General features: G+C 30.8%; 1 protein-coding gene across 5 annotated transcripts in view; it reads right to left on the bottom strand.

Annotated features, from left to right (window-relative positions):
• The window catches only part of LOC139497255 (F-box only protein 9-like), a 42,091-nt gene continuing 27,943 nt past the window's right edge, over positions 1 to 14,148 (bottom strand). For all 5 annotated transcript variants that reach the window (XM_071285415.1, XM_071285417.1, XM_071285419.1 and 2 more), the window contains 10 exons: positions 13,970 to 14,000; positions 12,997 to 13,096; positions 11,014 to 11,115; positions 8,826 to 8,887; positions 8,206 to 8,291; positions 6,012 to 6,125; positions 5,441 to 5,559; positions 4,398 to 4,514; positions 3,812 to 3,891; positions 1 to 3,435 (listed from right to left, as the gene is read on the bottom strand). In XM_071285415.1, the coding sequence (XP_071141516.1) occupies positions 3,321 to 3,435; positions 3,812 to 3,891; positions 4,398 to 4,514; positions 5,441 to 5,559; positions 6,012 to 6,125; positions 8,206 to 8,291; positions 8,826 to 8,887; positions 11,014 to 11,115; positions 12,997 to 13,096; positions 13,970 to 14,000 (926 nt within the window). In that variant the 3' untranslated portion in view covers positions 1 to 3,320. The remainder of the gene's footprint in view (positions 3,436 to 3,811; positions 3,892 to 4,397; positions 4,515 to 5,440; positions 5,560 to 6,011; positions 6,126 to 8,205; positions 8,292 to 8,825; positions 8,888 to 11,013; positions 11,116 to 12,996; positions 13,097 to 13,969; positions 14,001 to 14,148) is intronic.

Here is a 14,148-nt window from a genome sequence, read left to right as displayed (position 1 = left end):
TTTTCTGATATCTGCCATGCTTTATTAAAACTTTCCTGATATCTGCCATGTTTTATTAAAACTTTCCTGTTTTAACACAATTTAACAGCATTAAAATAATAAATCTGATTTCTAAATTCAATACAAATTCAATATCAAATATTGCTGCATTAAAAACCTTGATACTTACAGCATCAAAGGTGGAATGCAGAAACTGTAAAGAACATATAAATCCCACTTGTATGGTTTGTCATTAAAATACACATGTTCACACTTAACTGAAGGATCTGAATCTATTCTGTTGAATCTATTAAAAGGTCAGTTTTCTGTTTCTTTAAAACTTTAATTTTGATTAAAGATAGTTGATGGTAAAGATGTGAATATGACACAAAAGATAATTGATAATAATAAATAAATCTATTAACCTGTTCATAATATTTCTATAAGCATGTGTGTATGACATTAAGTCAGGTTTGAAAAATAATGTGCACATTACAGTTTTTTTTACAAAAATCTCAGGATTAAATATACTCTTAAAATATTTCTCTTTAACATTTTTTTGTGAAAAGATTCACTGACCTTTAAGGCAAACTGAACTAAATTTAGAATTTCAGATTACCAAGACATTACAATACAATTATTATAAAACAAGATGGTTTCATCAAATTCTTATTAGGACACTGTAAACCAAATTATTTTCGCGAGCTATTTATTTTCGCGACTCACGAGTAGAAAAATAACGCGAATATAAATTGTCGCGAATATGTAAAACTTAGATCATTCCTTATTAAACTTCATCAAGTAAGACAGAAAATCGTGAATATAAATAACCGCTAAATGGTCTAGAAAGGTAAAACGCGAAATAAAGTATCCACGAAAACAAGTTGTTTTAAAGTATAGCTATATAATATTATTGTATTTCAGCTTAACCCACGTACAAGTTTCTTTTACTGTACAAAATTAATTAACCCAGTGGTGATAAATGGATATTTGCTACATTAAAACCAAGTTAGACCAAGGTCAAATTTAGAACACAACTGTCACGTTTGTATTACCATTCTAATGCAAAATTAACAAAACATTTCCAATAGTCTATTTTTATATTACCGACTTTTGACTCCAGAGTTTATAATTTTTAGACAGGTTACCTACTCTGTGGTAGGACATCCTTGTACTCGGTCAGGTAAGAGCAACCTAAAGAAGTAAAATTAATTTTACAGTTTAGGTTTGAAATTAACTGTTTGATACACACAACAAATCATCAAAAACAGTAAACTTTTCCCCATAATACACCAATTATATGTTTGATTTTACTTCTTTTGGTTGCTCTTATTCAACAAGGAACCAGGATATTCTGATAATAAATTATATTTTCCAGAGTCAAAATTTGGTTATATGAAAATAACATATTAAGTAATTATTTAAATAAAAATAGAAAATAGTGTCAATCTTTATAATAATTTGCACCTAAATAGCACATTTCCACCATCTAATGGTCAACAACAGATGTTTTATACCTTTGTTGGACAATCAAATAACATAGAATACATTTTTAGAAAAAAAATGAGATCCACTGTGTTAACTATTGAAGAATTTACATTCAAACAAAATCATTGAAAATTTGAAATTATTCTGTTAACAAAGCAATACTACCCAAGAATCAATTTAATAACCTATGTTTCATTGATAACTAAACATAAAGCATTACTTATACCTAAATATTTACATTGTAACAATAAATAAAATATATACAGATATATCTCTAGTGATTTCAATGCTATAGTTCTTGCTTTATATAACAGCTGCTTTAAATATATTATATTATTAGAACAGAACCATATGGAAATTGTTTAATATAAACAATGAATTACAGTCAAACCTGTCTTAACAACCACCTGCTGTTAACGGCAACTTTTTATTATTACAGGTATATACTGTAAATTCACAAATGAATGCGATCATTAATTATTGCAAATCCTTGACATTTGGCAAAAATGCATAATATAATTAATGTGAATAAAGACAGAAAAATGATTCTGAAATTATGAATGCAAGTTTTTATTATTGCAAATCTTTACTGCTGCATTTGTGGTACTGACAAAACTTTGCAAAAATTTCTTAATTTACAGTAACTTGCTTTTTGATTTAAAAACTAAACTCTTCTAAATGATAGTGAAAGACATTAAGGTGGTACCCAACACTTTCACTAAAATTAATTTGGCTTGTTTAATTTTCATAAAATTTTGTCAAAGTATTTACTTTGACACTTTATTTAAAATATAAAAATTTTAAATTTTTTGAACCAACCGTTTAATCAGAAAAAATACACTGGTTATATAGCAATCTGACAACCACCAATTTTGATCATTGAGAAGCTTAATATTCCTTTTACAACACAACGTAATTAAAACGTTTAGCTGACTTTACAGAGTTATCTCCCTGTAAAATATACCATTGAAATCACCATAGATTGCTGCCAAAAACTTAACACAAAAACAAACAACACATAAAATAAAATGTAAACATGGAATTGAATTGTACCACAGGAATTTAATAAAAAGAAAACATGGAGGTTTTACCGGCTGAACTGAACTAGAAATTAAATATTAAGATTATTTTCTAATTGAGATATCTTGATCAATAATATAAGTTATACTTTACTAATAATTGAACCTATCAGATATATGTGTAATGCTCCATTGAGTACATTTTTATGGCCTTTTTCTGATAAAGGGAAGAAAAATCCAATTTGAAGCATATTCCATGGTCCATTACAAATGCAATACATGTCACATTCTGAGACAATTAAATACATTATTTAAATTAAAATCATACACATGCATAAGTATGTTAATTCTCTGGAAGTCAAAACCATTAAAATCTAAAATTAAATATTTTAAACATTACTTTATGGTGTCAATGTTAATCAATGCTTGATAGATTTATTCGGGACGTTTGAAAATTTCATTAACAAACTCGACCACATAATATAATTTGAATCTTATATATCAAGCTTATGCATCTCTAAATAACACTTTGTAAAAATAAAAAAAAATAATGATCTCTGATATAATCAACAACTTCAATCCAATATTACAATAGTAATTCATACTCAAAGTGTTAAATCTGGTTATAACACATAAAATAATATACAATTAAAATAAATCAAAAAACATATTTACTGCAGGTTCCTAAAAGTTATCAAAATAAAAAGTTCAAAACAAAACATGAAAATCAACGAGGTCTATGAATAAAGTGTTTTCCACAAAGGTGCTTTACTTCAAACATTCAAGTGATCAAGTTGTCAGGGTTAAAGTGCTCAGATGATCCTGATATCTGTTTCATTCAAGAGGTGATTCAGATTCAGCAGTGTAACTAAGAACACGAGAAAATAACAAAGGGGGGTAATTCTTGTTGTTTAGTTCAAAATCGGTTTCATTCAACTGTCCAGTTGCCCTAAAAAAAAAAGAAATTATACTATTTTGTTTATAACAATTTAAATAACAAGGATGGAACTAGTTGTAAATACTGTATATGTACTTTTTTCGTTAACCCAATTGTGATATCTAATATGCTAGATCTAGGATCAATCCATTTTCATTGATAGACTTTTATCCTTGGGTAACCGGTGCAAATAAATTCAAGGAAAACAAGTATTTAAAAAATTATAATAATCCAGTTTAATAAAACCCATGAGCTGGATCAAACTTTTGATAGTTTGATTGTGTAGTTGGGTTGCTGTCTTAAGATCAGCTACAATCCCTTAATGTTAAGAGTGGTATGAATCTTCTCTTTGATATATTTGTGTAATGAAGGGTTTGTCTCTACTTACTTATAACATGTTGTAACAGAATAATGAAGCCACACAAGTTTAGCATGACATCTGTCTTTGTGGTTCTGGATTTCCATTTCCTAGAAAATAAAAAAGCAAATAAAAATCTTTCCAAACTATGAATACGTATCCCATTATGTACATAATATAAACAGAAGATATGGTATGATTTTCATTGTTGAAGGTCATAAAGTGACCTATAAATATTAATTTCTTTGTCAGTTGGTCTTTTGTCTTTGCTCATTGTTGAAGGCCGTACGATGACCTATAGTTGTTAATGTCTGTGTCAATTTGGTCTTTTGTTGAGAGTTGTCTCAAAGGCAATCATACCACATCTTCTTTTTAAAATTTAGCAGATTGAGAAATAGTTTTTTATAGAAAAGGTGATGATTACCATTGGTTGCACTTGTAAATGACTACATTTAATAAATTAATTCTAAAAATAATCACTTGTAAATGTAGAAAATGTTAGATAAACAGACGAGCAGAAGTGATCTCATTGGTCAAAATAATGTAGTAGGGGTGGTCCACTACTATCTTTCACAAGATGGTGCAGCACTGTATTCACAAGTTTTGCTTTCCTTACCACTTGAAACGTTTGTTCCATATCATTTGGATCTACTTGTTGTCGTGGTTGTCGTTTTCGTGGGTAGTAATTCAACGTGCTGTCTTTTGTTTTAACTCTTTTCAAAACAGAAGTAATCTACAATAGCAATATGAAAAGACAATAATAAAATATGATTAAAAAAAAGTTGCACATAAAATTTTCACAATCTATGCCAAAGCTGAGGTACAAATGGTTCTATCCCTTAATAACATAATAGCCTTTAAATATGATGCATAATTTTTTTTATTTTTTGTTGTTGCAGCTATCTGTTTTTAGAAAAAAATATGAACTGTATATATATATATATATATATATATAAGAGTAATAAACTATTATTGTGTAGCTCATGTTTTATCAAAATTCGATATGGAACCAGATGGAGAAATTAAATTACTTCTCTTTAGCAAAGTTACATACACCATTTGATGAATTTTGACCCCTTAGTTTTATTTTTATACATGACGGCCTTGTTTATTGATAGATGAAATCTTTGGATACAATTTATAAACTAGTTACCCTAAGGAAGATTCAGGTAAAATAGTTTCAGAGAAGAAGATTTTTAAATGTTATCTTTATTTATAATAATCTTCAAGAAAATAACCAAAAACTGCAAAATTTCCTTAAAATTACCAATTTAGTCGCAGCAACCCAACAATGTGTTGTTAGATTCCTTCTTAAAATGTCAGGGCTGATGGAACTTAACCTATTGAACATATTTACCTACATCAAATTTTTTCTAAATGCTTTAACTTTTGAGATATGAGCAAAAAATTGCATTTGATCTATCTTCTATTTTAGCCATGGCGTCCATATTTTTCGAAACTTCGGATACAAATTTTAAACTGGATAACCTAAGGAACATTCAGGTAAAGTTTAAATTTATTTGGCTCAGTAGTTTCAGGAGAAGATTCTTGAAATGGATTACACTAGACGCTGCTGGACGCCAAGTCAGGGCATCAGGTAGCATCAAAGGCCACTGTGAGCTCAGAACAGACAAGTTTTCAACAATCCCTTAGACTCACCCTGTCTCCATTGAATCTGTAACGCCCAATCAACAGTCCCTGCTCCCTAGTACTTTGGGACCTCAGTTTTGACAGTGTTGTATAGGGGTCTTCTGAACTGGAAATCATCAACATAACACCTGAATACCAAAATATTATTTCATTAATAAATGGGGAGATTGGGGTCAGAAGGCACTTTGACATAATCACACACTAATACATAGATAAAGACGAATATTATGTACAAAGTTTCATGAAATTCTGTTGTGTGGTTTTAGATGAGTTGCCCTGGCAAACTGTTGTAGTAGTAAATCATGCCTAAATGCTAAATTCAAAGGGGTATAACTCTAAGAAAGAAAGAAACTGAATCATATTTTTTTTGGCATAGCATGTCTTAATTATCTACAACGTGTCATAAAATCTTGCTGTGTGGTTTCAGAAGAGTTGCACTGACAAACTGTCGCAGTGCTATATATAACCACATTTTTTAATCAAAGGGGTAGAACTCCTTCATATCATCGACAAAAATTTTGGATTTAAAATTCAGACATTTTTTTTTTTAACAATGTTTTAGCATTAGATATCAACTTACCGTCTGGGAAGAATCTCATGTATCTGAAATATTCCACAAGGTGCCATGGTTTGTAGAATGAGTCCAGACTCTTCTCTCCTACTCTCATATAGGATGTCCTACTAATATAGCAACCTGTTAGAGAGAAATAGATCATGGTAAAAAAAAGGAAGTTTAAGAACTTCCATCATTTTTGTGGAAGAGATGAGCAGCTGAGAATCTAATACTCCACCCTTTTCATTTTTCATACCTTTTGAAAAACTTAACAACAAACCCTCTCATGTTTGAACTAAAAACTAAACAACAAACCCTCTCATGTTTGAACTAAACAACAAACCCTCTCATGTTTGAACTAAACAACAAACCCTCTCATGTTTGAACTAAACAACAAACCCTCTCATGTTTGAAGTAAACAACATACCCTCTCATGTTTGAAGTAAACAACATACCCTCTCATGTTTGAACTAAACAACATACCCTCTCATGTTTGAACTAAACAACAAACCCTCTCATGTTTGAACTAAACAACAAACCCTCTCATGTTTGAACTAAACAACATACCCCCTCATGTTTGAACTAAACAACATACCCTCTCATGTTTGAACTAAAAACTAAACAACAAACCCTCTCATGTTTGAACTAAACAACAAACCCTCTCATGTTTGAACTAAACAACATACCCTCTCATGTTTGAACTAAACAACATACCCTCTCATGTTTGAACTAAACAACATACCCTCTCATGTTTGAACTAAACAACATACCCTCTCATGTTTGAACTAAACAACATACCCTCTCATGTTTGAACTAAACAACAAACCCTCTCATGTTTGAACTAAACAACAAACCCTCTCATGTTTGAACTAAAAACTAAACAACAAACCCTCTCATGTTTGAACTAAACAACAAACCCTCTCATGTTTGAACTAAACAACAAACCCTCTCATGTTTGAACTAAACAACATACCCTCTCATGTTTGAACTAAAAACTAAACAACAAACCCTCTCATGTTTGAACTAAACAACAAACCCTCTTATGTTTGAACTAAACAACATACCCTCTCATGTTTGAACTAAACAACATACCCTCTCATGTTTGAACTAAACAACATACCCTCTCATGTTTGAACTAAACAACATACCCTCTCATGTTTGAACTAAAAACTAAACAACAAACCCTCTCATGTTTGAACTAAACAACAAACCCTCTCATGTTTGAACTAAACAACAAACCCTCTCATGTTTGAACTAAACAACAAACCCTCTCATGTTTGAACTAAACAACATACCCTCTCATGTTTGAACTAAACAACATACCCTCTCATGTTTGAACTAAAAACTAAACAACAAACCCTCTCATGTTTGAACTAAACAACAAACCCTCTCATGTTTGAACTAAACAACATACCCTCTCATGTTTGAACTAAACAACATACCCTCTCATGTTTGAACTAAACAACATACCCTCTCATGTTTGAACTAAACAACATACCCTCTCATGTTTGAACTAAAAACTAAACAACAAACCCTCTCATGTTTGAACTAAACAACAAACCCTCTCATGTTTGAACTAAACAACATACCCTCTCATGTTTGAACTTAACAACATACCCTCTCATGTTTGAACTAAAAACTAAACAACAAACCCTCTCATGTTTGAACTAAACAACAAACCCTCTCATGTTTGAACTAAACAACATACCCTCTCATGTTTGAACTAAACAACATACCCTCTCATGTTTGAACTAAACAACATACCCTCTCATGTTTGAACTAAACAACATACCCTCTCATGTTTGAACAACAAACCCTCTCATGTTTGAACTAAACAACAAACCCTCTCATGTTTGAACTAAAAACTAAACAACAAACCCTCTCATGTTTGAACTAAACAACAAACCCTCTCATGTTTGAACTAAAAATACTCCTATATTGTTATTATGATTTCACTTTTTTTGAGAGATAAAATATTTGAAAAATATCTGATGTATTTACGATTGTAGTTTTCACTCATTAATTAACTTCCTGTATTTACTCATACTCATAAATCAACTTCCTTTATTTGTTTTTACTCATTAATCGACAAGAAATTAGATTTGACTCAGAAGGAGATCTCTAGCATTTCAGGTGTGACTCTTACCACACCACAAACCACTAAAAGAGAAGTCCTGTCATACATAACGAACCCTGTTTCTAAAGTTGATTTTTTACCTACCATTAAACAGTACATGAGGTCTATTAATAAACATGTTTCTCCACGAGACATACTTTCTCAGTTTCCCAGTGTTTGGGCCCCAGGTTCTGAAAAAAGTCATTATACTGTTCAGGCTATAAACACATTTAACATGTCTAACATGTTTAAGGATAAAACCCCATGACCAAAGGGGTATAAAAATATTTGTTCAAGGAATTCTATTATAATTGATAATTTCTAAATCGTGTGTTTTAAACATATCATCCATGTAGTCCATAATCAAGGCAAGATGAACACTATTGAGGTTAAGAAATCTGTAAATCTATTCAACAATAAAAACAAAATTTTGAAATCCAACAATACATGTAAGGTGAACTAGAACACATTTTTGTTAAGGGACCGGCTGGAGCAAGCCTCCAGGTGCAGGATTTTCTCCCTGTGTTGAAGACCCATTGTTGGCTTTGGGATGTTTTCTGCCCTTTGGTAAGGTTGTTGTCTCTTTGACACATTCCCTTTTTCCATTTTGATTCTCAATTTTAGCTAAATTTATCTATTCAGTCCTATTATCACATATAAGTACTGTAAATTAAGCATGTGACCTATGAGGCCCCTATAATAAATAAATTAAGGTAACACTCTACCTTGAACAAATCTGCCTCCATATTCCATCATCTCGGGCACAAATATGGAACCCTCTGCTAACCTAAAATACATATCAATTTTTCATGACAAATTTTCATTTCTTGAACCCATACAAAATGTTTATGGAAAACAAATACATTTTTTATGTTTCTGTTTTGAGGACATTAAATTTTTTAATTATTTTTTTCAATATCAAGTTAGGCCACACCAATTTAATTTCTTGTTCTACAGACTCCAAAATTTGGGGCGAGCCAGCGATATGAAAATTTTAATAAAAAAATATTTAATTTGCAAATTTTTGAGGCGAAGCTTGAAAAGTAAAGGCGAGCGATTATAATTTTTTTTTGTAAACATAAAATAATAGGTTTTGACAATATTAAAACTTGATTTATCACTTGTACTTTGACATTTCTTTAATTTCTGAAGTATTTTTTCCCTGTTCACCAAGAAATAATTAAATCTGGTCTATGTATGTGTGACTGACAATGAGACAATTCTCCATCCAAATCATAATCCGTTTGGGGGCAACCCCTACACGTTATAAATATCCCTTTTACATGTTTTATGAGGGATCAATATAAGTTATATTATATTTGTTTGTACAAAAGGGCTCATATTTTCTCATAGAACTATATATCTATCTGGTATTAAATGGTCAAAACATGTCCAAGAATTTAGTAATATTCCTGGACTTTATAACCATGTTAACACATTTACTTTAACAGTTTAATATTATTCAAAATAAGTGGACCCCTCTTTTAGACAAATTTGTTTAAAATATGATGTAACTCTCCTCTTTTTGAGTACAAAATTCTAAGTGTTCAAAGGTTTTGTATAGAAGAACTATACAAATCCTTGGTATTTCTATTTTCTTTTCTACATCAGTAAAATGACCCCTTGTCTGAGGGAGGGTTGTTCTCAACCTGATAATAACAAAAACAGGTCAAAGTACGGCCTTTTACACAGGGCTTTCATACAGACCAAACAGCAAGCTATAAAGGACCCCAAAATTATTAGCGTACACAATTCGAACAGGAAAACCAACGATCTAATTTATATATCCAAACGGGAAAATACCAATGAACAACATCAACAATCGATAACTGCTGAACGACATGCTCCTGAATCAATCAGGGCAGGTGCATAAACATGCAGCGGCTATGGATAGTTTTGTTTCGCCAGCATACAATATAATTGCAGTTGAAGGCAAATCCTTCAGAAGTTCTTTGTACTTTATTCTAACAACGAACACTTTTTGATAGGGAATATAAGTACTAAGGGGGAAAGAAACCAATTTTTTGTTCTTCACGGAAATACCCGCTGTTATAACTTTTTATCGGAGCACTCCAGGTTTCATGCTGAAACAAATATTCTCACAGATATTTACACAGTGTGGTGGGGTGCTTTTATGTTTAAAATCGTTATATACAGGTTAGACTGTGATTTAACAAATGTTGATATCTTTTTATAATATTTACAAAAAAAAAACAGTGCGGGAAATGGACATGATTACAGTTCCGGATGCGGGAAGCGGGAATATAAAAAAAATTAAAAAAATTCTGTTTTGAAAAAAATAGGTGGAACAAGGGATCAAATTGGTGTGGCCTTATTTGAGATTTTCAAATCTTGAATTGATGCTCATGATGCTAGGGCCGCTCCAAGATTTTTTGTCCAAACACAGTGACGCTACTTCATTTTTTTTATAAAATGTTATCAATTAATTACATATGGTAAAATTAAAATGGCAACACTATAACATGTAAACTATGCATAATTTTCAAAAAGGGTGAAAGATCAAACAATCGCCCTAGAAATCTGATGTGCCAAACCTAATACAACTACATACCAATTATCTTTGAATCATCACAAGTGGTTCCTCTTCATTAACCAAATCACAAAATTAATCAAATCATTTGATAACCACTAGAAACAACATGGCTTAGTCTTACCTCCATGTATAGTTTAAACCAGACAAAAATGAAACCAGCTCAATATATACAACATAGCAAAAAGATAGAGACTACTAAGGTATTATAATATATATGGTCAACATTTGACAAAACAACGGAGTAACAGGATAAAACATAAAGTATGCATTTTATTTTTTACCTCAGAGAGAAGGAATAAAAGATATGACCAACATATGCCCCAGCAACACAATAACAAGACTAAATGTAAATTCCTTACCTCTGACAGAATTTCCAGCTGTTTGATGTCTAAATCAGGGGAGACAACCCATTTGAAGATATAAATCAGCAGTTCTACTGGCAAAACAGATATGTGGGTAGCCTGAAATTTATGTGAAAGATTTATATATAGTGTATGGATAATTATATGAGCTTCATTTCCAGCTACTCAAACATCATGAACATGCCTTTGTTATGGTATTATACTATTATTTTCATTATGGGCTAACCGCTACAAATATTTGAGAATTTTGTTGGTATTGAAAACTGAGCATAAAATGAAACACTCAACAATGTCAAAATTTTAGTATGTTTTTTCTTATCATCAGCTTAACAACCTCTAGATACTGTTTAGCTTTTTGAATTTAAAAAAAGTTTTGAATTTTTTCTTACAGACATATACGTTGACTCACATTTAATATTTTGAAGACTTTTGACTTTGCTAGTTTGTGATTCACCTATTTTTATAGAATCCACGAAAATAGTATCTAATAACAATGAAAAAAAAAGAAAATTTGTGGGATCACAAAAATACAGAATTCTGAGGAAAAATCAAAGCAGAAAGTTCCTAATCAATAGGGAAAATCAAAAGATCAAATGAATAGATAACAACTGTCATGTTCCTGACTTGGTACAGGCATTTTCTTGTATAGAAAATAATAGATTGAACCCAGTATCATAGCTAGCTAAACCTCTCACTTGTATGACACTACAGTAGACTCCACCTAATCGGATATCGGTTAATCGAATATATCGGCTATTGTAATATTATTTCAAAACACCGAACCATTCCCTATACATTTCAGTCAAAATACATTGGATAATCGAATATCGGTTATTAGAATATATCGGCTAATTGGATAGGAATATTCATGGAAAATGTGTGAAAACCATGTACAATCGAATATTTTGAAATAATTTCATATTTTTTTTGACAGGAAATGAAGCCGGAAGTTACGCCATTACTAAGTTTAAGAAAACTTCAGTACAGAAATGTTTCATTTTATTAATAAAAACGATCTTTCATAGTCAAATAAAACATATTTTTTCTTATTGTCTTGTTTATTTTATGAATTTGATATTATATTCTGCCCAAGATGTGTTTGTTATGTGTTTATCCAAATCATGCACAAACAATGACACGACAAAATGATAAACTGTGCGTGATGTTCATCAATGTTTATTAAATATGAATGAAATGTACCTCTTTCTCAACAATTTATTAAAATATATATAGAAGTCCTGTGTAAAAACAAGGAATCGTGTGTCAATAGCATGTCCCAGGTGAAATAGAATTATGTAACTTGTACACACGTACGCCATTTTCCTAATTTACATAATATTCAGCCTTTTATTTTGAACCACGACAGATAAGATAGAAAAGCAAAATTAATTTTACAATTTTATAATCATAAACATAGTTGTATTACTTGAAATTGGAAATGGATTTCATAAATAAAAAAATGTAGAAAATTAGATCCGAGTACGATTACAGGTAGAAGTTTATAGTCGGCATGAATTCGTAGCTATTAATAGAATTTACCTGTGGCCTACTTCCGAGAATTCATAGCTATTTTTAGCTTTTACCTGTTTTAACACACAAATGAAACAAATCACGCAAAAACAACAAGTCACATTATTTAAATATTAATGGTACATATTTTATTCAGATAATCAACACATAATTAATAATTAATAATCAATAGACTGACAGATAAACAAAATACATTATTATCAACTGATTGATCTGTTACTCAATCAACCGAATTATCCGAACTTGTACCTGAAAAAACAATGAGATTAGTTACAAATTTTCATTAATAAAGCAGCTATAATAGCTATAGGTATCTTAGGGTTGTGTCTGTCAATTTTGAAAAAAAACTTGGAGGAATATACGTTCATCGGCTAATTGAATATATCGGACAATCGGATATTTTTAGCTGACATTTTGGGTATCCGATTGGCCGGAGTCTACTGTACTTACATTCTGTTCAAACTGTTGTTGACAGATTTTCCTGTGGTCAATCTGAAGTTTTTGGAAGTGTGTCACCAGGTCATCATCCAGAATCTCGTCCTGGTCAATACTAAAAATATAGAAATATAGTTAATTCTAATATAAATGTTTGCACACAGCAAAGTACTATAAATTCAGAAATTATTGTGAAAAATGCGACAGAGATGTAAACGCAATAATTTAAACTCGCACTTTCAAATAATCTATATGAATTATACAGGATTTTTCTCAAATTCGTAAAAATTAAATCGCATTTGTTATAAAATGACAAAATCACAATAATTAATCCACACAATAATTTCTGAATTTACAGTATATTATTTCACCCTCTGTACTTGTGGTGTGTCTGTTATCATTTTATCTTTCCGTTAGCATTTTCTAGTGCGCCTTTCTCATATGTTGAGATACATGTAGATACGCTTTGCAAATGATTTTTACAGTTGTTCTTATGTTGAGCTGTTACAACACTCTTCTAGGATAATGGGATGGTATATAGATAGACCACAAACATGTTTATTCTCACCATATTCTGTATGTAGCAGTCAACAGTCAGGAGACTGTAATTTAATGGTTTTCGTTGTCAATATACATGATATAATTGAATTTTAAGCGACTGTCATATAAGTGAGTGGTTAAGCTAGCTATAAAACCAGGTTTCATCCCCCATTTTCTAAATAAGAAAATACTGTACCAAGTCAGGAATATGACAGTTGTTATTCATTTGTTTGTGTGTTTGAGCTTTTGATTTTACCATTTTATTAGAGACTTTCGTTTTGAATTTTCCTCAGAGTTTAGTATTTTTGTGATTTGACCTTTTTTCAGTGGTTGTTTGTTGTCTGTCATACTCCTTTTAAGATTGAATTGTTACCCATGGTAACCATGACTTAAATGGTCTTTTAGAGTTTTACCTGACAATCAGTTATATGTTTAAGTTATAAATTACCTCCCAACTGAACTCTCACTTTCTTGTCTCTCTGAAAAATAATAAGTTATAGTTACATTGACACAGATATATGTCATGTCTTTATGAAATTCAAATGACAGTATTTTAACATGCACAGCTATGTAACAAATTTAAATCAAATGAACCATAACTGAAGGTAATACTTACAAATATTAAGG

This window comes from Mytilus edulis, chromosome 12, assembly GCF_963676685.1.
Source record: "Mytilus edulis chromosome 12, xbMytEdul2.2, whole genome shotgun sequence".
Taxonomy (NCBI): domain Eukaryota; kingdom Metazoa; phylum Mollusca; class Bivalvia; order Mytilida; family Mytilidae; genus Mytilus; species Mytilus edulis.
Note: the sequence above shows the minus strand (reverse complement) of the source record. Positions and strands in the feature narration are given on the sequence as shown.